General features: G+C 37.6%; 1 protein-coding gene across 1 annotated transcript in view; it reads right to left on the bottom strand.

Moving 5' to 3' along the window:
* Positions 1-25824, bottom strand: part of BRWD1 (bromodomain and WD repeat domain containing 1) — a 117010-nt gene that overhangs the window by 39041 nt on the left and 52145 nt on the right. The window contains exons 18-22 of the mRNA XM_081234920.1: positions 20929-21114; positions 15771-15954; positions 13210-13303; positions 8322-8453; positions 1653-1747 (exon numbers count right to left, since the gene is read on the bottom strand). Coding sequence (XP_081091046.1) covers positions 1653-1747; positions 8322-8453; positions 13210-13303; positions 15771-15954; positions 20929-21114 — 691 coding nt within the window. The remainder of the gene's footprint in view (positions 1-1652; positions 1748-8321; positions 8454-13209; positions 13304-15770; positions 15955-20928; positions 21115-25824) is intronic.

The raw sequence follows: 25824 nt of genomic DNA, 5'->3' as shown, positions 1-25824 counted from the left end.
CAAAAGCAGAGTCAAACAGGAAACTAGAAAACTAGCCCCTGGCCCACTCCCAGCTTTAGCAAACACAGAAAAGGATAAAAATCCTCTACTGGGGCCATCATTGTCCAACCACATACCTCTCAGGCTTGATAAAACACACAGTTCCAAAAGCTATTACAAATATTATTTTTGTATTACATTTTATGTTATAAAAAGAGCTGTTTTTAAAAATCTTAAGAGCATCTGCTTTGTACAATAAAATTCAAGAAAAGTTGAATTAAAAGACAGTGAATATAGAGACAGGAAGGACAGTGGTGGGTGCCAGGGGTGGGTGGGGTGGAGTGGCGAACTGCTGTTTAGTAGGTACACAGTCTTGGTTTTGCAAGACGAAATGAGTTCTGGAGATTGGGTGCACAACACTGTGAATGTACTTAACACTACTGAACTGTACAATTAAAAACAGTTAAGATGGTGAATTTTATGTTCTGTATATTTCACCACAATTAAAATTAAGTTAACAAACAAAAACAAGGGTAGACAAGTGCTCTAGAAATCACTCCAGCTCCTAAGCATAACAGAATAAAAGAAGACAAGAAAGGAAGCCAGGAGTATGGTATGGTGGTGTGTAAAGCACAGTATCAATGGAAATTAAAATAATCTGAGTCATATTTAGAAGGGAGAATTTTCTAGACTTGGTGATGGAAATGTTATGAAGAGAGAATGATGTCCAGGTTTCTGGCTGGAGCATTTGCCAGGACAAAGTTGACATTTACCAAGACAAGGAACAGATGTTAACATCTTAGTCCCATGAAATTTGGATACCAAAACTAAACAAAAGATAATACGTATGATAAAATAAAGTTTATATTTTAAGGCAGGACAAGAAAAATTAAACATAAAATTCTCTCTCTGTGTCCATTTGGGCCTCCACCCTCCCTAATGTGCAGTGGGCATTGGCATTACACATTAACTAGAGCTGCTCAAAGATGGGAGTGCCTGCTCAACAGTAAAGATCAAATTTTTTTCTTTCTTCTGACATTAGCAATTTAACTTCTTAAAAGAATAAATTCTTTCCCAGCTCTGTAGGGGGGTCACAGTACTTGGTGCTCACTTTGTAAAAGTTTACCTGGACTACGTATCCTTGGTGAACTTTATATAAAATAGCAGTATGTCATCCTGATGTACCATCATTTGTCTTGAAAATGCACATGACCATGCCTTCAGCTTCTAACAGGTGGAACAGTTCTCAGAGCTTCCTGAGAATCTGCTTCCCGGTTATAATCCTCAGTTTGGCTTGAATAAAATTCCATTTTTTTTTCTTCTTGATAATTAACTGAACTTTCATCAACATATGCAATAACTAGTAATAAATTTAACGGTGATTTTACCAGACATTGTATACTCCTCTTTATAAACGTAGCCCAAGACTAAACTGATGTTTTGAGTACACATATTTACACTGTTGGCTCAAATGTTTTATAGTCCAAAAAAAACCCCAAAATATTTAGAAACAGCTGTTAATCCAGCTTTCTTCTCCTTTTAAATGTACTAAAAACTCAATGTTAGTTGTTCCACAGTTGGAAGCTCTTACACCTTGAATGCCATTCAAGTATGATTCCATTCAACGTCATGGCTAAAATGCTTAGAAGATTAAAACGAGTAAAAACAGGTACCTTGAACTTTCACTGTCACTTTCACTTCTTCTATCACTTTTCCATTCTTCTTCTTCAGAAGAACAAGAACCTTCACTTTGATCACAGGAAGTCTCCTAATTTTGTGAGGGGGAGAAAAATAAAATAAAAATCTTGATCTCTGAGATTAAATAACACAAGGCAAGAGAAACCACACAGTCATTCTAATCATCTCAGGAGTAAGTATGATAACCGGGTAATAAAATAGGTAAACTTAAAACAAAAAGCAAGTGTCTTTACTACATCCTTTTTCTTATCAAAGAATTAGGCAATAGAAAATATTTGTGAGACTTAACACTACTACTATTTACAAAATAAACTGATACAAGAGGCCATTCTCTGAGCAAAGTTAATAAGTCAATGTAAATGTTCTCAGTGTTTTGGACTCAAGCCACTGTAATAGGTGGGTAGTGGTATCTCATTTTACTTTCAATTCTCTAATGACATATGATGTTGAGCACCTTTTCATATGCTTATCTGCCATCTGTATATCTTCTTTAACGAAGTCCCCGTTAGATCTTTTGTTGAGTTTTAAATTGGGTTGTGTTCTTATTGAGTTTTAAGAATACAAGTCCTGGGCTTCCCTGGTGGCGCAGTGGTTAAGAATCTGCCTGCCAATGCAAGGGACACAGGTTCAAGCCCTGGCCTGGGAAGATCCCACATGCCGCAGAGCAACTAAGCCCGCGCGCCACAACTACTGAGCCTGAGCTCTAGAGACCGCAAGCCACAACTACTGAGCCCACGTGCCACAACTACTGAAGCCTGCTCGCCTAGAGCCCATGCTCCACAACAAGAGAAGCCACGACAATGAGAAACCCGCGCACCGCAACGAAGAGTAGCCCCTGCCCACCGCAACTAGAGAAAGCCCACACACAGCAACAAAGAACCAACACAGCCAAAAATTAATTAATTAATTAATTAATTTAAAAAAAAAAAAAAAAAGACCTTCCCGGTCCTTTTCTCAAAAAAAATAAAAAAAAATAAGAAGAATACAAGTCCTACCACCTAGAGGGGTGGGATAGGGAGGGTGGGAGGGAGATGCAAGAGAGAGGAGATATGGGGATATATGTATATGTATAACTGATTCACTTTGTTATAAAGCAGAAACTAACACACCATTGTAAAGCAATTATACTCCAATAAAGATGTTAAAAAAATTTTTTAATAAAAAAAAAAGGAATACAAGTCCTTTATCAGACATGAGTTTTACATGTATTTTCTCCCAGTCCATGGCTTGTCTTTTCATTCTCTTAACAGCATCTTTCAGGCTTTTCTATTTGTCAAATTTTTCTTTCATGCATCAGGCTATTGGAATTGTATCTAAAAAGTGATCATCACACCCAAGGTCACCTAGATTTTTATTATACGTTATCTTTTAGAAATTTTATAATTTTGTGTTTTATATTTACATTAAGTTTAGGATATATTTTGAGTTAATTTTTGTGAAAAGACTGTGTCTAGATTTTTTTTTTTTTGCATGTGGATATCCAGTTGTTCCACACCACTTGTTGAAAAGACAACGCTTTGTCCATTGAGTTGTCTTTGTTCCTCCATCAAACACTAGTTGAGTATACTTTTATTGGTCTACTTCTGGGTTCCTTATTCTATTCCATTCATGTATTTCTCTATTTTTTCACCAATACAACACTGTCTTGAAAACTGGAGATTTATACTAAGTCTTAATGTCAGGTAGTATCTATCAGTCCTGCACCTTTGTTGTTCTTCAGTATTGTTAGCTATTCTGGGTCATTTTTTTCTCCAAACAAACTTCAGAATCTCCTTGCCAATATCCACAAAATAAACTTGCTGGGATTTTGACTGGAACTGTGTTGAATCTATAGATGAAGTTGGGAAGAAATAATATCTTAAAAAGATGTGAAGCACAGGAACTCTCATTCACTGTTCATCAGAATACAAAATGTAACACAACCACTTTGGATAACAGTTGGGCAGTTTCTTACAGAGCTAAATATAGACTTATCATAGAGGAAAATTAAACTCATATTACTAGAAAGTAGTCCATGTGAAAAGGCCACCTACTGTTTGATCCAACTATATGACATTCTAGAAAAGTCAAAACTATGTAAACAGTAAAAAGATCAGTGGTTGCCCGTAGCTCAGGAAGAGGGAGGGAGTGATGATTAAGTACAGCAGAGGGGGGTTTAGGACAGTGGAACTATTCTGTATGATACTATTATGGTAGATACATAACATTATGCATTTGTCTACACCCATACAACACAGAGTGACCCCTAATGTAAACTACAGAATTTAGTTAATGATAATGTATAAAACTGGTTCATCAGTTGTAGCAAATGTACCTCACTAAATCAAGATGTTATTAATAGGAAACACTTAGGGAAACAGTATATGGGAAATCGCTGTACCTACTGTGTAATTTTTTTTAAACCTGAAACACGTAAGTCTTTAAAGGAAGAGAGGGGAACAAGCAGCTAATTCCCACAACCCTAATAGCTGCCGTCTACTTTAAATTCTGGTCTTGGATACTAAGCAGGTACTTTTAAATTGAGATACAACCTTTTCCTGTAACAGCTACTTACATTAAGTGAATCATAAATGGATAATGAAAATGCCATGGAGAGACAAAACTAAAAAGATGGAATTGCAAGGAAATAGCTATTTTGTTTACTTCATTTGAGTAGGCAAAATGCAAAGTAAACATATTCTTAAAAAATGTTCCTCAAAATGTGAGCCCAATGCTATTCAAGGAGTACAGATTCCTAGGCCAACCACACTAGATCTACTCAACAGGAGTCTGCTTTTTATGCTCAAAATAGACTTATAAGAAATCACAGTAATAAACTCTTAAAATCTACTACGTGGAAACCATGCATTCTGGGAAAAAGTTTTAAATGTTTTATCTGCATTAACTCTCAAAATACTTCTGTAAACAGAGGCAGGGTTAAGATAAAGCTAATGAAACTTAAGTTTCAGAGGCTTTCGATTTAACTTGCCTACCAAGGCCCTGTGTCTATTTGTAACTTTGAATTCTTTTTCTAAAGACCGTCCCTAAAATTATACAAGATTCCAACCCCACAAATCTTGGATCCGTCTTGCCAATGAGTTTTGTATTATCTCAAGTCACTACCTGACCACTACTACCTTTTCATATATAGGGAAACTCAAGGCTAAGAAATGTAAAGAAATACGCCTGGGGTCACAGAAGAGTAAGTATAAGAAATGGAATCAGAAACCAGGCCAACTCTAAAACCCATACTTTTTCTACTATCAGTGCTTTCCAAACCAAAGAGTAATGGAACCAACATACACATACACACAACAATCTCCACCCATCTGCAACACTCAGGAGAATGAATTCATACCACTGTAGGAGGTAAACTACTGTAACACAAAATTATGACTTATCTTAAAAGGTCAAGTAGATTTAACATTCTACTTTATACTTGTGTTAATTTAGAAGTTCCCCATTAATTGCAAATAAACCAAATTAAGATATAAAATCATAAGATTAATACTAGTGATCTAAAAATTAAAACTCAATCTATAATCATTCCTGATTTTTCAGAAACACTTAAGAAAATAAGAATTAGTTGATGTTTCCCTAGTGTAATATATATGTATACTGTAGAAACCTAAAACAAAGCATCTTATTTATTGTGAAAATAGCAGACACATTTCCACTGACAACAGGAATATGGTCCACTATCCCACTAGTATTCAACAAGGTACTGGAAGTATTAAACACTGCAATTAGACAAGAAAAATCAATTAAAAGTATAAAAATTAGAAGGGAAGTAGTAAAACTGAATACTGTATAAATGAGAGTGTACCTGGAAAACTTCACAGAATTCAATGATAAAATTAACTCAAAAATACAGTAATGTAGCAGGGTGGAAAAAATTAAAACTTGAAGGGGGAAAAAGGCCAAAAACACAATATAAAAATGGCCAAAAGACATGATACACAATGGACAAACATGAAAAAGACTCTAAATATATAAAAATATGTACAACTTCACACATAAGAGAAATGTAAACTACACTGTAAATAAACCAAAGACAAAAGGACAAATATTGTGATTACATGAGATACCTAAAATAGGCAAATTCATAGAGACAGAAAGTATAAGAGAGGTTACCAGGGGCTGGGAAGAGAAGGAAATGGGGAGAGTTCTTGTTTAATGAGTACAGAGCTGCTGTTCAGGATGACGAAAAAGTGCTAGAAATTAAGAGCAGTGATGGTTGCATACATCTGTAAATGCAGTTACTGCCACGGAACTATATACTTAAAAACAGCTAATGGTAAATTTCATGTTACATATAATATTCTATCACATAAAAGAATAGCCAAAACATATAAAAAATAAAACTAAGATACCATCTCTCACCAATTAAACTGGCAAAAATTAGAAAGTGTAACACACTCTGTTGGTAAACAGTAAGAAAACGGACACTCTCCTACGCCACAGGGAGAAAAGCAAGTTGGAATTCTCCTTTAGGAGGAATTTTTATCAGCATCTCATAAGATGCAAACATGTTTATCTTTGGGCCCAGTAATCCCATTTCAAGGAATGTACCCCGCCCCCGATAACATCTCCATCATTAGACAAATACATACATCTACAAGATTATTCATTGTAGCATTATTTAAAATGAAAACGCTGTAAACATCCTAAATACCCATAACCAGGAGAGTGGTTAAATAAACTCTGTTACAGTCAGATAACTTAAATATGATGCAACTCTTTAAAAATAAATAAATAAGGAAGGCATTTATGAACTGATACAAAGTGATTTTAAGAATATTTTAAGTGAAAAAACCCAAGTGCAAAAGAGTATCTGTGGTATGTGACATTTTGGGTACAAAAGGAGAAATAATATACATGTATCTAATTGAGTACATAGGGGAAAGAAAAAAAAAAAAACACAGGAAAGATATGCCAGGAACTAGTGAGGACGGATGAGAACATTTATCATAATTACCCCAAATCATTAAAGGTTAAAACATGCTCAATACATATAAAGAAGAAGAAAATAAATAAGAAAGGTCTTACACAAAATCATTTAAGCGAATGGTTAGCAGCTAACATTATTGGATATTAGGCAGTGTTTTAAACACTTTACATGGTTAACTAAACGAATTCTCAAAACACCTCTGAGGGACATACTATTAATTACTTTTACAGATATAGGCAGAGGCACAAAAGTTTAACCAACTTGTTGAAGTAGAAGAATCTGGATTTAAATTCAAACCCTATATTTGACTACTACTCTAATGCTTTATAGAGGAATTCAAATAAATTGTTCATCCCTATGTAATATTTCAATCCTCAAAACATTACTGATTAGAAAATACTAACATTCTAATATTAACCTTTAAAAACTCTTTACAGAAATACTGGTTTCCCCAAAAAAAATCAAAAAGAAGAACAGTAACTTACATATGATTACTGTAAGTCAAGAAAAGGGTTAAGACAAAGACTTCTTAGATATGACGGCAAAAGCACAAGCAACTAAGGAAAAAACAAACTAGACTTCATCAAAATGTAAAACTTTTGTGCTTCAGCGGAAACAAGCAAAGAAGTGAAAAGACAATCCAATAAATGGGAGAATATATTTCAAAGTCATACATCTGATATAAAGAATTTGTATCCAGAATGTATAAAGAACCCTTATAGCAATATAAAAGACAACCAAATTGAAAAATGGGCCAGAGATTTGCATAGATATTTCTCCAAAGACATACAAGTGGAAAACAGCACATGAAAACATGTTCAACATCATTAGTCATTAGGGGAATGTAATCAAAACCACAGTGAGATACCATTTCACATCCACAAGGACAACTGAAATCAAAAGGACAGAACATAGCAAGTGTGGACAAGGATGTGGAGAAACTGGAAACTTCATACATTACTGACTGGGAACATAAAATAATACAGCCACTTTGAAAAACAGTCTGGCAATTCCTCAAAAGGTTAAAATACAGAGTTACCATATGACCCAGCAAATTGACTCACAGATATAAACCCAAATGAACTGAAAACTTATGGCCAAACAAAACCCTGTACATTAATGCTGATAAGGAACAACATCCATAACAGTCAAAAAGTAGAAATAATACAAATGTCCACCAGCTGATGAGTGGGTAAACAAATTGTGGTCTATTCATATAATGGAATATTGGGCAATGAAAAAGAATGAAGTATTCATCCATGCTATACATGGAATCAGCCTTGAACATTACATAGTAAGTGAAAACAGGCAGTCACAAGATCATACTGTATGCTTCCATTAAATGAAATGTCCAGAATACAAATAACCACGGGGATAGAAAGATTAGTGGTTGCCAGGGGCTTGGGTGGACTGGGAATGGGAAGTACCTGCAAATGGGTACAGGGTTTCTTTTTAGGTGATTAAAATATTTTGAAATTAAATAGTGGTGGTAATGGTACAATTCTGTTAACATACTAAAATAAAACCACTGGATTGTACACTTATATGGTATAACAAAGCTGTTCAAAATTGTTAGAGAAATTCAAAATGTGAAATTTCATCTTAATCTCTAGAGAATACGATACTTTCACAAAATTTCAAGGTAGATTCAAAGTAAAGAATTAAGACAAATTACTCAAGATTATTTTGCATATTTTAAAGTTATGAAACTCACATGTCTTACGGAGCTTGAAGATTCATTTCCAGAAGACAACTCAAGCCGTCCAAGATTTCTTCTACCATAATTTGGATATTTACGCCTACATGTCCTCTGCCTAGACTGTGACATCAAAGCCACGGAATCAGACTGAAACACAAACATGCAGATGAAAATCAACACTTAAGTAAGTACATCTTCAATAAAGTATTTCGCATTCTATCTAATCCCAAAAGGATTTAAGGCAAAAAATAATAATAATAATAATAGTTCAAAAAATAAAATATTCTTGAATGGGTATTTTTGCCACATACTGTTAACCAAGATTGGTTTTTGTTACTTTTAAGATATTTAGAAGACATGGCTAAATTTAGGCACATTAGATCATCATTTTCCAAACTAAACCATAAGTTAATTGGCTTACCATAAATTAGATAAGAATAACTATAATCCAAAAAAGAAATCACCTTAAAATACATATCTCAGAAGTGAAAATATATATTCATATATTATGATGCAGTAAGCAACCTTAAGGAATATATCACTCTGTGAATACACAGGTATAGAGAAATATCTGAAATGATCCTCAAATATCAATCCTAGTTACTTCCAGGTTTTAACTTTTTGGATGATTTGTTGTCAGTACTTTTCAGCTGTGCTTGAATTTTTTAAATATCTTTTTTTTTAATTAAAACAAAATAATTAAATAATCTTTTAAAATCAGCCAAATAAAATAGCTAGATTGAAACGGCGGAGGGGGCGGGCACATGCTATTCCTACAACACTGAAATCACACATGCGAGATCCCTCAGTGAAAGTACGTATTCCCAGAACTGATATATAAATCAATTTTCACGTTAGTGCCATCTGTTTGATAATCATTGGAATGTTTTATCATTTCAACATATCCTGAACAATATATCCTGGCTGATTTTAATACAACTCTTCTTTCCTTAATTTGTCAGTACTTTTTTTGTTAAAGAAAAAACTCCTATTAATGAATTTCATGACTAATAATATGTAAATTCAGATGGACCAAAACTACCACTAAGAAGAACAAGAAAATCTGTCAAAATATATATTTAAAAAAAAAAAACGGGGCTTCCCTGGTGGCGCAGTGGTTGAGAGTCCGCCTGCTGATGCAGGGGACACGGGTTCGTGCCCCGGTCTGGGAAGATCCCACATGCCGCGGAGAGGCTGGGCCTGTGAGCCATGGCCGCTGAGCCTGCGCGTCCGGAGCCTGTGCCCCGCAACGGGAGAGGCCACAACAGTGAGAGGCCCGCGTACCGCAAAAAAAAAAAAAAAAAAAAAAAAAACGGTTCGAGGGCCCTATATACCTAACAAGGCTATGAAGATTTACAGGACCAATACACGAAAAAGGATACAAGCAATAAAAAAGAACCCTAGAATTTCACTCTGGCAGAGGAAGCTGAAAGGTTTAGCAGGTAAGCAAAAAACTGACAGACTAAACTCTTGAGTTATGCTAACAAAAATTACAATTTGGAGTCTCCTATATATAGGCAAACACCTCAAGCTTCAGCTGTTAGCCCAAAGGGCTATAATCTAGACCTACAGGTAAACTACAGATAAACAGTAATCCCAAGGAACTAAAAGCCCATCCTTGTCTGGGTTAAGGTGATACAGGCTTGAGAATGGCCCTAGTAGCCTACCAGAAGCAAATTAAAACCTTCTCTGGAGAAGAAATGCCATCCTAGGCTTCAAACCATCTCTAACATCTAACATTCAATCAAAAACACAGGCAGGCTTCCCTGGTGGCGCAGTGGTTGAGAGTCCGCCTGCCGATGCAGGGGAGACGGGTTCATGCCCCGGTCCGGGAGGATCCCACGTGCCGCGGAGCGGCTGGGCCCGTGAGCCATGGTTGCTGAGCCTGCGCGTCCGGAGCCTGTGCTCCGCAATGGGAGAGGCCACAACAGTGAGAGGCCTGCGTGCCGCCAAAAAAAAAAAAAACAAACAAAAAAAAAACAGGCAACAAAGAAAATGCGATTGTAATAAAATGAGAAAAAAATCAACACAGAATGCAAACAGATTAACAGAGGAACAAGACACTGAAATAATGAAATTACCAGAAATGGGTTTTTTAAATAACCAAGGCTGATTTTCAAGGGATTAAAATAATGAGAACTTCAGCAGAAAACTGAAAACTCTGGAAAATTCTGAACAGAAAAATACAATAACTAAAACTAAAAACACAAGGTTATTAGCAGGATACACACAGCTGAAGAGAACTAACTAAATGGAATATATTCAGTCAGAAAAAAATTCAGAACAGCAAGAAACAGCCTAAAACCAAAAAAGACAGAAAATAGGGCTTCCCTGGTGGCGCTGTGGTTAAGAATCTGCCTGCCAATGCAGGGGACACAGCTTCGAGCCCTGGTCCGGGAAGATCCCACATGCCGCGGAGCAACTAAACCCATGCACCACAACTACTGAGCCTGTGCTCTAGAGCCCGCGAGCCACAACTACTGAGCCCATGTGCCAAAACTACTGAAGTCCACGCGCCTAGAGCCTGTGCTCCACAACAAGAGAAGCCATCGCAATGAGAGGCCCGTGCACCGCAACGAAGAGTAGCACCCGCTCACCACAACTAGAGAAAACAGCGCACAGCAATGAAGAACCAAAGCAGCCAAAAATAAATAAAATAAATTTATTTTTTAAAAAAACAAAATAAAAGGGAAAGACAGGAAGTAAAGGATAAAAACGTGTACTATGCAAACGCTAGCCAAAAGAAAGCTAGCACAGCTACATTCATATACAAGAATTTGAAGAATAAAGCGTTACTAGAGAAAAGCTCATAATGGTAAAAGGTTCAATTCAGGAGGAAAATTCTAAATTTGTACACACCAAATAACATAGCTTCAAACCACACAAAGCAAAGTAAGTAGAAACAAAGAGATCTACAAACATAGTGAGACTTTAATACTTATCTCACTATAAGAGTGCAATCGTTTTGAAACCGCATGTGGCATTAACTACTAAAGTTGAATATACACATATCCTGTGCTCCAATAATTTCACTCCAGTACATATACTCAAAAGAAAGACACAAACGGATACCAAGAAATATGTACAAAATGTTGAAACCAATATTATTCCTAGCATACTATTCCTAATTCATATTCAGCAACATTCTCATTAAGGGAATACTTTCCAACAGTGAAAACAAATGAACTTCAACTACTCACAGCAAAGATAAATCTCACAAGGGCAAATGCAAGCCAGATACAAAAGATTACATATACATACTGTATGATTCCATTTAGATCAGTGTTTCTTATCCTTTTTTTTACATTACCACTACCCTACAGGAAACTTGACTTTCTCCTAATTTGCTCCCTCAAATTGTAATACCACAGACATACATACAGTACATAAACACTTATGTAGTATATCTGTACTTTGTACATAAACAGATTAAGTATAAGGCTTAGCCTTCTTATCCAATACAGGGTTTAAAATAGATAATATTTTTAAGACTAAAAGCTAAATTGAATTTTTTTTTTTTTTTTTTTTGCGGTACGCGGGCCTCTCTCACTGCTGTGGCCTCTCCCGTTGCGGACCACAGGCTCCGGATGCGCAGGCTCAGTGGCCATGGCTCACGGGCCCAGCCGCTCCGCGGCATGTGGGATCTTCCCGGACCGGGGCACGAACCCATGTCCCCTGCATCGGCAGGCGGACTCTCAACCACTGCGCCACCAGGGAAGCCCTAAATTGAAATTTTTAAAGCTCTCTGTATTTAACTTTATAACTTTCTTGAATAACTTCTGATGTAATTTAATTATACAGATTGTAATTTATCAAATTACAAATCCAAATTAGAAATTTCTGAATACATAATAGCAGAGTAATCAAATTTTTAAAAATCTTTCAAAACTTTTCCAGCAAAAATAAAACAAATGAAAAAATTAATTTCTTAAAAATTTTAGTAAATTTAACTTTGAAGGTTTTCTATCATGAGAAAATATCCTAACTATAGCTGAAGATACTCAGTCAACATTTTTTTCTTTTCAGTACTTGACGTAATAGATTTGAATTATTTTTAAATTAAATAATAAGATAGAAACTATTTTTATTTAATTCTCAAAGCCCAAGTCATAAGCAAAAACACCATGCATCAAGGCAGTTAATGTGGCAGACAGGCATGCCACAGGCCATTTCTCACAATAGGGCTACAAAATTGAATGATCAACTGAGAGACTATATTACAAACACAACCATTTTCACCAGTTTTGTAGCACTGACCGTGCATACATTTTGTGTAAATTCCATTAACTTGTTAATGCTTCACATATGATGGTCAAGAAATTAAACACTAAGGAATAAGATTTTCTCAGGTAGGGCTGGGCTTTGTCGCAAACCATTGTGACATCTAAGATTTTTTTTATAAATGCATGATTTGGAAAACATCAGAAACAGACAAAGCTAACCAGCATCTTTAGAAGTCAAACAGTTAGTTACCTGCAGGAGAAACGAGAGAGTAGTGATTGGGAATGGATACCAAATGCTTTTGATGGGCTGGCAATGTTCTAGTGGTTATTGGACAATAACATTTTTTTTTAGCCCGTGCCGTGAGGCATGTGGGATCTTAGTTCCCCGGCCAGGGATCAAACCCATGCCACCTGCATTGGGAGCTCAGGGTCTTAACCACTGGACCACCAGGGAAATCCCAACAATAATTTTCTAGAATCCTTCATCACTGTTAGGCATTAGGCTACTTCCCGCAAGCTTCAAGCCACTTTTCCTAACACCTGTACAACTTTATGTCTACTATTTTAAATCCCAAACAGAAGACTAATATTACTAATATTCTCATTGATCAAAAAGAAAACTATAAATTTCAGTTTAATTTCTAATTTGTTTATTCCTAAGGAAATGGAATTTAGGTTACCTTTTGTGAAAGATGGAGAGTCTTCCTCTTTCTTCCAATTACATAAAGATTTCTTTCTTCTTCACCTTTCTCTATTCTGAAGTCTTCCAACTTCCTACAAATTTAAGTACCCAGTTATATTAGTTGCTGATAAATAAAGGATATATAGAGAAAAACTAATCATTACGATTCTGGGAATCATAACTTAAGTATTTTTTTAATTAATACAGAAAATTGCTAAAGTTATAACAAAACTTAAGGCAAACTAAACTCTTCTAGAAATTTAATATAACCAAAATCTCAGAGGCAGCTAGGAGGTCCTATTTTTCATATTTAACACAGAAATATTCATTCATTTACATTTTGATTGGCCCTATGAAGACCAACTCAAACAGAATCTCTCGTGTTAGCTACTCAAAATGTACCTATGATTTTCCAAGATTGCAAATCCATTCTCTAAAGGATTCTACTGTATCACTCAGCATCTCCTTCATAAAAACTCAAGTGTATTTTAGAATAGAGCTCTAGAAAGAGCTATGCTCTTCTCTGGGAAAATTATACTGCAGCAGCTAGCTGACTCACAAAATCCACTCTTCTTTCTTCCTTAGAAGCAAAATCTCAATTTTCATCTTAGGCTCTCTGCTGCTCTAAATAGAGACTGTATTACCTTGCCTCATCTGTAGCTAAGTATGGCCAATATGAGGACATTCTGGTCAATGAGTTATGAGGAGACATGTCATGTGGGACCATTAAGTCTGCTTAAATGAAATTCCTTCAACTAGAAATGTCCTTTTTGCCGCCTTCTGCCTTCTCTTCCTTCTTCTGGCCTAAATCTCAACATCTATCACAGATGCAATATGTGATAGCTATTATAAAGTCCAGCTATCTTGGACCTTGAGGTGACCTTAAGACTGGAAGCCACACTCCTAAGATGGATATCAGAAATAGAGGAGCCTGAGTCCCTGATTAACTGGGGAACCATGATTCTAGCCTTAAACTACTTCCAGTCTTCCTGTATGTTAAGAAAATAAATGCTCGTTTAAGGAAATATTCTTTAGGACTTTCACTCCTGATACCTGTTTGCTTCCCTTGATTTTGACAACAAAAAGTATCCTAAAATGACACTTTCAGTTCTGATGACCATGCAACTCAGACATAATTTTAAGGCTTAATTATAGAATGCTGCATACACGACAGTGATTTTCTGTATTTCTCATCCCAATTCCAGATTTTGCTTTTCACTAGTTTATCGTATACTTATAAACATCCTTAAATTCACTGCATGAAATATAAGTATTATCCAATATTACTCCACCAATCAACTGACTCTTCTGGCTAAACACATGAAAACTTTTACAAAATTATCTTCTAGGTATTAGGTATTATGAGACACAAACATGACAGAATACTGAAACATTTTAGATATCAATGAAAAACAGTATTTGCTGCCTCCATTCTGATAACTTGAAAATCAGTACATTACAATTCAGTACAAGGAAAACCCTATGATCCACACTATACTTATGAAATATCATTTCTCACTCAAAGAAAATAGGGCCGCTTAAGAGAAAAGACTAATCCTAAGTCTAGGTCAAGAAATTTACAAGAAGAACCTGTAACACCCTGCCATGCCTGACAGCAAAGATGCTACGCAAGGCTACTAAATCATTTCGAAAGGACTCAGGAGCCAACCTGAAGAAGCTCCTCCTGGCCAGAGATTAAAAAATTTAAACATTAACAAGGACATTAGAAATAAGCTAAATCACAGCAGTGTAATTAATACAGTGAACAACACAAACACACAAATTGGCCACTGTGGGAGAATATAAAGGAATAAATCTTTATTTTGAGGGTAAATAAAGCAAAATGAGCAGGCAGCTATCCTGCTGTTTATACACAAACTTGTTTTTTATATACAAACTTTACTACTGGATAATCAAATAGTAGACGTGGGTAAATTTTTATTTGGAAGTATCCAAGATAATGAAGACTTCAGAGCTGAAATATCACTATTTTACAATCCCTAATGAATGAATGAACCTGGGCAGTGAGTATCATTTCCTGCTAGCATCACAAAGAAAGAAAAAAGAAAAGAAATGAAGACAAAGATATTATGGGCCTTCTGATGGAATTCTACCACTCATGAAATAGTCTTGCAAAAAACTAAAAACATGACATTTGGAACAACTGGAAATTTAAACACTGGCTATTTGGTTCTACTGAGGAATTGTGTGCTTTTTAAGATATGACAATGGCATTATAGTTACACTTTAAGACAATTCCTTATCCTTAGAAATTACATACTGACATACTTTTAGACAAAATGATATTATGTCTGGAATATCTTTCAAAATAATACTGAAGGGAGAACAGGGGGGTGTTTGTATAGATGAAACAAGATTGGTTATGGAGTTAGAGAACAATTTTGACATTTTCCTACCACAATTAAAATACATCCCAACCCATTACTAAAATATATGTATATGATTATTTATACCACTAAAGATTAAAATATGTGTAAATAACCATATAGATATATTTTCACAGATATAAACAATATTAATAGATATCCTAAAACAAACCTAAATATGCCTAGTGGTACCTCTGGTACAACCACTCTTCGTTTCCAGGCCTGCAGGTCACGCTCTGTAGCCATCTGACTACGTGGAGCATTCTGGTGCATCTGACGAACACCTTCCACTTGTCCACTACGACGCAGACCAATATTTGGAGGGGACTGGATGTCTAAGCTTAGTCTTCTAAAACCTAGGGGAAAATTGTCAAGAATGATGACAAAACAAACTTCAATCTAATATGCATATACATTCCTCCTAAGACACAAACCAAAAAAGAAAAAGATCTACTGAAAAAACTTTGGAAAAAAGAATCTTAACGTGACTGAGATCAAAATGTATCAAAATGTAGGCTACATGGGGACTTCCCTGGTAGCGCAGTGGTTAAGAATCCGCCTGCCAGTGCAGGGGACATGGGTTCGAGCCCTGGTGTGGGAAGATCCCACATGCCACGGAGCAACTGAGCCCGTGCGCCACAACGACTGAGCCTGCGCTCTAGAGCCCGTGAGCCACAACTACTGAAGCCCGCACACGTAGAGCCCATGCTCTGCAACAAGAGAAGCCATCGCAATGAGAGGCCCATGCACCGCAATGAAGAGTAGCCCCCGCTCGCCGCAACTAGAGAAAGCCCGCGCACAGCAACGAAGACCCAACGCAGCCAAAATAAATAAATAAAGATCTGTTAAAAAAAAATGTAGACTACAGAACAAACATTAACATAACTATTAACCTCAATTTCCATTTTTATTAGACTTTCTGAAATTTAATGTACAAGCATTTTCTATAATAATGTTATATTTGCAGTCCTAAAAACCTCGCCTTCCTCAAACCTGCAAACTAAAAAACACATCTTTCTGGAAAAATCAGCATTGCAAATAGATGCCTCAAACTGTGGTGGCTTTATAATAAGAGCTCTAACAACAAACATTATTTGTGACCTAAAGAGATCATCTAAGCCACTCAAGCAGGCAAGCTGCCAGAGCCCATTATTAAAAATTCACAAAAATGCAAAGTGGGGAAATGCTGGCAGCACCTGAATTGGAGCTAGGAGAGTGGGTAACAGGGCAATGCAGACCACATCAAGCCCTGAGACTATGCAGAGCTGATCAGGTAGACACAGGAGGCAGGGAAACCTACCAAGAGCTGGAAGTCACAAAGGATGGAGACCACCCTGGGGGGATGTGAAGGGAATCCCAGGCAAAGTACTAGTTTTCTTGAAGCACAGGGTGAAGGGGATCCTGCTACTAATGCAACAACAAAAAAAAAAACTGGGGGCTATATCCTTTCCTACGGGAGGCTATTAAATTTTACTCCAAATACGCCAGTTCTCCTTGCTTAGGGTAAAACTCAAATATGAGTGAACAAACCTCTGCATTCTTCTATGTACAACATTCTGCTCACCAATCAAATGTGAACCAATTTGCCCTGCACAACATATTATATACTCCATCTATTAAAAATGACATTAAATGCCCCTATTAATCCAAAATTTATATTAAAATATATTGATGTTTAAGAAACACTTTTTGAATTGAGAACTAAAAATAAATTCTAAATTTTTTTTTTTTTTTTTTGGCTGCACTGGGTCTTCGCTGCTGTGTGTGGGCTTTCTCTAGTTGCAGCAAGTGGGGGCTACTCTTCATTGCGGTACACAGGCTTCTCATTGCCGTGGCTTCTCTTGTTGCGGAGCTCGGGCTCTAGGCACATGGGCTTCAGTAGTTGTGGCACATGGGCGCCGTAGTTGTGGCTGGTGGGCTATAGAGTACAGGCTCAGTAGTTGTGGCACACAGGCTCAGTTGCTCTGTGGCATGTGTGATCTTCCCGGACCAGGGTTCGAATGCATGTCCCCTATGTTGGCAGGCAGATTCTTAACCACTGCGCCACCAGGGAAGCCCTAAATTCTAAATCTGACTGCCCAAGTCATAGTATTATTCTCCAACAATTTGAGGAAAATATATGTTATGTATCACAACATTACTTGTAATAGCAAGCATGAAAAATAACTTAAGTGGCCATAAACAGATTAATTACAAAGACTGGTTATTCCACACAGTGGAGTACTATGAAGCTATAAAAAGGAATGAAGACAGGCTCTGTGAATGGAAAGAGAGTGATTTCTAGAATACGCTGTTAAGGGAAAAAAGCAAGGTGCAGAAAAATGCATACATATCTTGTGCCTCTTGCTCTGATGCACTGAGAAGAACACAGCAACTATGCAGTATTTCTACCTAAAATGTTTAACCTGAATCCAATTATAAGATAATCAGACAAATTCAAATTGAGGAAAATTCTGTGAAACAACAGGCCGGAACTCTTCAAAAGTACCAGTGCCGGGCTTCCCTGGTGGCGCAGTGGTTGAGAGTCCGCCTGCCGATGCAGGGGACACGGGTTCGTGCCCCGGTCCACAAAGATCCCACATGCCGCAAAGTGGCTAGGCCCGTGAGCCATGGCCGCTGAGCCTGCGCGTCCGGAGCCTGTGCTCCGCAACAGGAGAGGCCACGACAGTAAGAGGCCCGCATACCGCGAAAAAAAAAAGTACCCGTGCCATGAGGGAACTGTTCTAAATTAAAAGAGACCCAATAATTAAGCACATGGACCAAGGCTTGATTAAACCCTAAAATTTTAGAAAGCCATGAAGGACAATTTTGGGACAAGTGGGGAAATGTAAAGACTGTACATCAGAGAGCAGTATTGTATAGTCTGTACATTGTGTAGTATTGTAAAGTCTGTTGACTGTGATCATTGTATTATGATCATATAAAAGAACGTTCCGGTTCTTGGAAGATATAGAATGAAGCCTAAGGGATAAAGTTCACATCTTACTCTAAAATTTAGAAGAAAAACATACCAGAGAGAGAGAAATTCTTTCAAGTGTATACGAGACCCATACAAGACTGTTAATAGCATTTCTGTTTGGGATTAGCAAAATCTCAAAACTACCCAAAAGCCCATCAAGAGAATGAATTGATAAAATCAGATATACAACAGAGTACACAATGGTCAAAATTAATCCAATGTGACAACTGAGCAATCTTAAAAATACAGCACTACGTGAAAAAAAGTTAAGTCCCTTTATAAACCTTTTATAAACCTTTATAAACCTTTTGATAAAGTTAACCTTTATAAACCTTTGGAAAAAGTTTAAAAACAAATGCTTTTTATTCATACATTTAAGAGTGTCAAATCTATTTTTTAAAAGGCAAAGATTCAACATGAGATTCAGAATAGTTGTTATCTTGGGATAGGGAAACAGGACAGGACCACATAAAAAGATGTAGATTATTACCATGATTTAAAACAAATAAAAGAGGAGCATGTGTAAATGAACAATAAGAGTATGTCAAGAACAAAGTTTTGATAGACCCAATTCTGTGCTGCTAGAATCCAAAACAGTTAAATATATAAAAGAAGTGGGCTTCCCTGGTGGCGCAGTGGTTGGGAGTCTGCCTGCTAATGCAGGGGACACGGGTTCGAGCCCTGGTTTGGGAGGATCCCACATGCCACGGAGCAACTGGGCCTGTGAGCCACAACTACTGAGCCTGCGCGTCTGGAGCCTGTGCTCCGCAACAAGAGAGGCAGCGATAGTGAGAGGCCCGCGCACCGCGACGAAGAGTGGGCCCTGCTTGCCACAACTAGAGAAAGCCCTCGCACAGAAACGAAGACCCAACGCAGCAAAAATTAATTGATTAATTAACTCCTACCCCCAACATCTTCTTTAAAAAAAAAAAAGAAGTAAAACTTAAAGTATAAGGCACTAATTTTAAAGTCATTTTAAAGAGAAAAAAATGAAACTTGTAGACCTAACAGTCGCTACAAATTAAAATCTAAAGTACTGCGAGTTCCCTGGCAGTCCAGTGATTACTACTCCGTACTTTCATTGCCAAGGGCCTGGGTTCGATCCCTGGTTGGGGAACTACACAAGCCGAGATTTCCTGGTGGCACAGTGGTTAAGAATCCACCTGCTAATGCAGAGGACATGGGTTCGATCCCTGGTCCGGGAAGATCCCACATGCCACAGAGCAACTAAGCCCATGCCACAACTACTGAGCCTGTGCTCTCGAGCCCGTGAGCCACAACTACTGAGCCCATATGCCACAACTACTGAAGCCCACACGCCTAGAGCCCGTGCTCCACAAGAGAAATCACCACAATGAGAAGCCCATGCACAGCAATGAAGACCCAATGCAGCCAAAAAGAAATTAAAAACAAACAAAAAAGATTCCACAAGCCATGCAGCCAAAATAAAAAACAAATAATAATAAAAAAAAATCTAAAGCCCAGTTACGAGGCAGATTAGATGAAAGGAAGATCAAGAGTGAAAGAGCAGGGCTTCCCTGGTGGCGCAGTGGTTGAGAGTCTGCCTGCCGATGCAGGGGACACGGGTTTGGGCCCCGGTCTGGGAAGATCCCACATGCCGCGCAGCGGCTAGGCCTGTGAGCCATGGCCGCTGAGCCTGCGCGTCCGGAGCCTGTGCTCTGCAAAGGGAGAGGCCCCAGCAGTGAGAGGCCCGCGTACCGCAAAAAAAAAAAAAAAAAAAAAAAAGAGTGAAAGGGCAGAAAGAGCTGAAGAAACTGTTCAGAACACAGCACTGAACGATATAAAGAGACAGGAAATTTTATAGCATTTTACAGCCTCTCAAATCTTCTCTTATCTTCCACAAGGTTTTAGCTTTTCCAGAGTGAGTTTTCAGCTGCATAACAATCACCCATCTCCACACATCTCCACAGATTATTTCCACTAATATAATTATTACTACATTCCAATATCAAGTACTTTGCCCTGAAAACTCACTTCAAGCTTTCTGATTCAAGAAACATTAGGGCTCTACTCAATTCAGTTTTTTAAGGATTATAAAGGAAAGGAAACCTAGTGTTTCCTTTAGAAAACACTTTGTTCTTTACTCTTATCTATTTAATGTAATTTTTTAAATACTCTTATTTTAGAGCAAAAAGATTTCAATAGCCTTTCATAGTACTTGAAATTCAAATGTCCATTTGTTAGTCCATCAACCGTACACCTAATAAAGCTACCTCCAGACAACTACTCAAGTTGTAAGCGTACATTGCTTAAGGTTTTTTTACACTGCATGTAGGGGACAATGATTTCATTTATTCTTCAGTTTCAATCCAGCCATATTAAGGCAAAATATCTCTCATCTATTTATTACCTCTTCGGGGTGTTTCTTCCCCATTTGACAGTCCACTCGGAACAGCATCCTGACCGGCTCCAATTCTCTGATCTTGCTGCTGCTGCAACTGTCTTATCATTCCATCAAGAACACTGGACTCTGGGCTTCGTTCACCACTGTCATTGGTTTGTAGGCTTATAATTTGTTCAATTACCTCTCCATCACCTGCAAATTCAATGAATGAATATGAAATCATAATACATATGAAGAGGTAAAAACTGTCAATAGGCTACAATTAAAATTACATTAGCAACTGTCAGAATTCTTGTTTTTCAAAAATAATCAATTAAAGATATCCTTTATATTCATAACTAATTAAGTCATAGAAAAAATTCAAAACAAACTTTAGGGTGCTAAGTACCACAAAAACCTCAACAGAAGGGCTTCCCTGGTGGCGCAGTGGTTGGGGGTCCACCTGCCGATACAGGGGACGCGGGTTCGTGCCCCGGTCTGGGAGGATCCCATATGCCGCGGAGCGGCTGGGCCCGTGAGCCATGGCCGCTGGGCCTGCGCGTCCGGAGCCTGTGCTCCGCAGCGGTAGAGGCCACAGCAGTGAGAGGCCCGCATACCGCAAAAAAACAAAAACAAAACAAAAAAAAACCAAAAAAACAAAAACCTCAACAGAGGTTCTGAAATCCCTAGAAGTGAGCACCTGGAAACACACCTGAGTGAAAGTGAAAGTCTTGTTTTTCTGTTTCACATTAACGCCCCTCATTTATACAAGTATTTCATTAAAATCTTATTTCCCAAGGTCTCTCTGACTATAACAACCAACAATGTGCGATTTCTGATGTAGAGAAAAGCAGTGGCATTTCTCTGTCTTATGAAATAAAAAAGAGTAAGTAACACCTTTTAGGCCTTCAACAAATGACCACTCCCAACTCCAGCTCTCTCCCACCCCAAGTACGCACAGGTGAGGGAGGCAGCTTCCACATGCCTCTCCCACCAAGCTTAAGTCACTCTTTCAAATAGGCTTTAAGCATAGCCATAATCCTACACATACAAAATCAGATATTTTTAAGTGTCTTTGCTTCTTTATTTTTCAAATAATACATTTTCAGAGATACTTAATAGGTTCAGTTAGTGTTAATGGATAAAAAGTGTTAGATGGTTGTGGGGTCTTGAAATTTGCCTAAACATTGACATTTTCATGCAAACAACTCGTTACATATCCTCCCACCATAAAACGCATCTTCTTTGAACATAATATATAACATGGACCACCCCCCCAGCTTATAAGCTTATAAGCAGAACCTTAACAAATTGAAATTACTAGGGTATTAGGCAAAAAGAATGCAAAGATATACTTGCATCCATAGTAACACGTCAGAAACTGAAAAATATCATATACTATTTCAGGGGGAAAAATACTTCTATCCTTCTATCCTACTAATCTACTTTTAGATCCCTTAAATCTTATTGATAACATCTCCATTTTACTGTGGAAATCAGTGAAGAATTTAGAAGAGCTAAACAAAAACCATGGAAACTTTTTGACCACTGTCAAAAAATGAACTAAAACAGCAAGAAGTGGAGCCCTCATCTAAAAGGATAACAAGGGACTCCCCTGGTGGCACAGTGGTTTAGAATCCGCCTGCCAATGCAGGAGACACAGGGTCGAGCCCTGGTCTGGGAAGATCCCACATGCCATGGAGCAACTAAGCCTGTGCACCACAACTACTGAGCCTGCGCTCTACAGCCCACAAGCCACAACTCCTGAGCCCACGTGCCAGAACTACTGAAGCCCGTGCGCCTAGAGCCTGTGCTCTGCAATGAGAAGCCATCGCAATGAGAAGCCCTCGTATCACAACAAAGAGTAGCCCCCACTTGCCACAACTAGAGAAGCCCGCACGCAGTAGCGAAGACCCAACACAGCCAAAGCCAAACATAAATAAAATAAATAAATGTATATTTAAAAAAAATTCGTAAAAGGATAACAAGACTTTAATTAGAACTAGGAATAACATAACATCCCTAAGATCACAACATGGAACCAAAGGGAAAACAGCAGAAAAGGAGACTTCTAATCCTCTCCCCTCCCCAAAAAACCCTATGTAACTTTTCTTTCACAGCACTGAATTTAAATGTAACTTGGGAAATATCAAGAATGATACTTGTTTTTACGTGGCATAATGCAGTCACCATTCAAATACTATAGAAGGGTTCTACACATAAAGGCTTAAGTACTACAGTGCCCTTCCACTATAAACTACTACAACACTAGAAAAAAGTATATATGAAAGAAGGGCTTTCAGATATTGGATAACAGCACAGGACTGTGATCCCTGAGAGAAGACAATGGAGCCCAGTCTTTTGACTGCTCCAGGTAACAGCCTGGAGGCAATCTCCAGACTACAGAACAAGGAGAGGGAACCTAAGTACCATCCAGAGGTCACAATGAGTTGAGAGACAGAGGTCAGAGTTTGAGAGCAGGGAAAAGACTAAAATATGCAGGGCTGAATATCAGAGAGGACTGGATTGAATAGAAAGCTCAGAGGTACACAATGAGGAATCGATTCTTTGGCTAAATAATATGTGCACACATTGGTTAAAACTCCACCACGCTGGGGAATAAAACATGAAAAAGCCAAGCCATTTTTTAATGCCAAAAAATTGCCAGAACTTTCACAGGGCTGGCAATAGTACATGTTCCCACTAGCCAGAATAGAGACTTCAGACAAAACAAGAACTGTTTTAAGCATATTTCCAATTTAAACACTCAGAATATTTTAAAATGTGTGTTCAAAGCAGTGGAGAATACAATGACCGCTAGTAGTTTGGTGCCACAGCCTAGATTTGTGCTCAGGTACCAAATGTTTCACCCACCACTGCTTCTGTTTCATCAGTGCAAATGTCAAAGGTAAATAATAGTTCCATATTATTATGAAGATAGTCATAACCTCTAAGACCCCATAAAAGGTCATGGATAAAACCATGGGTCTGCAAACTACACACTGACAATTTAGGCCCTAGAACAACCATTAAAAATAAGTAAGACTAACAGGTATTGCTAATAAAACATTAGTGGCAATAATGATAAAACACTAAAAAATAAGCAACTTCAAAAAAGTTTGGAAAACAAGGAGAAAAGGCACAAAGAACAGAAAGGATAAAGACAAAACAAGTAGCATTATGTAGAGCTTTAAGCCTGACTATACTAATAATTATATTAAATGTAAATGGTCTACATAGTCCAATTAAAGGCAGGTTGTCAGACTGGATTGCTGCCTGCAAGAAACCTGTTTTAATATAAAAGATATATTGGTTAGAAGAATTGAAAAGATACACCATGATAACACTAATTTAAAAAGTTGGATTATTTACTTTAATATGAAACAAAGTTAATAGTCTTCAAAACAAGAAATACTCTTGAAGATAAAAAGGGACATTTCATAATGATGAAAGAATTAATTCAGGGCTTCCCTGGGGCACAGTGGTTGGGAATCTGCCTGCCAATGCAGGGGACATGGGTTCGAGCCCTGGTCTGCGAAGATCCCACATACCGCAGAGCAGCTAAGCCCGCGGGCCACAACTACTGAGCCTGTGCTCTAGAGCCCGCGAGCCACCACTACTGAAGCCCACGTGCCACAACTACTGAAGCCCGCGCACCTAGAGCCCATGCTCCGTAATGAGAAGCCCGCACACCACAACGAAGAGTAGCCCCCGCTCGCCACAACTAGAGGAAGCCCACGCACAGCGAGGACCCAAGGCAACCAAAAATAAATAAAATTGTAAAAAAAAGAATTCACCAAGAGCACAATCTGAAATGTGTATGTACATAATAACAGAATTTTAAAGTACATACAGCAAAAATTGAGAGAACTGAAGGAAAAAATAAGACAAATCCACAGGATAGTTGGGTATTTCAGCACTCCTTAAAACAGCCACAAAATGGAAAAAAGACAAATGTTCTTCAGCTACTAGTGAATAGATAAATGATGGTATATCCATACAATGCTGCACTATCAATAAACAGGAAAAAACGACTGATACCTGCAACAGGAATGAATCTCAAAAGCACCATGTTAAGTTAAAGAAGCCAGACAGAAAAGACTACATATTGTATGATTTCATTTATACAAAATTCCTTAAAAAAGAAAAATCAAAGTGACAAAATAAAACAGTCATTACAAGGGGCCAGGAGAAGCGAGAGGACTAATACCAAACAGGCCCAAGAGAACTTTTGGGGGCACTGGAAATGTTCTGTATCTTGATTGTGGTGGTGGTTTACAGGACTGTTTAACTTTTCTCAACTCATTTGAATTCTAAACTTAAAAGTGGTGAATTTTGTTGTATATAAAGTATACTTCAATCAAACTAATAAAAAAATTTGAAAGAGTAAACATATAGTGATTTACATTAATCTTTAACCTTAAGGTGATTTAGTTTCAGTAAATTAATCCTCATCCAAACAAAATAGAAGCGTCTTTTTTCTTCATTTAATAGTATTAGGGGAAAACACTACGCTGCCATGAACAAATACAAAAACAAACAAAACAAAAAAAAACTCTGTACTTGGCTAGGACAGGCAAAGTACAAGGCGGGACTGGAACATCTTTTGCCAGAAAGTAAGGAAGTGCTCAAGGAGTGATAGGGACTTGGGAAAATACACAAAACTCAGCTTGAATGGGCTCTCCCAGCCAAATCCAAGGATAATATGAGCAACTAAACAATGATAGTACTAGATTGTAACCCACTATATAACAACCCGGAAGTCCATACTAAAACTTAATAAATGAAATAAATAAATAAATGGGAGAGTAGTAGATGGCCAGCTAATGATAAAATGCAGATGCAATAATAATAGAGTTAGAAAACCGTTTTGCAACGTTCAGGGTAACAACTGATTCAGGCAAAAATTATCAATGGAGCCTA

This window comes from Mesoplodon bidens (genome assembly GCF_964165515.1).
Source record: "Mesoplodon bidens genome assembly, chromosome: 5".
Classification (NCBI taxonomy): Eukaryota; Metazoa; Chordata; class Mammalia; order Artiodactyla; family Ziphiidae; genus Mesoplodon; species Mesoplodon bidens.
The sequence above is the reverse complement of the archived record's forward strand: the minus strand, read 5'-3'. Positions and strand labels throughout refer to the sequence as shown.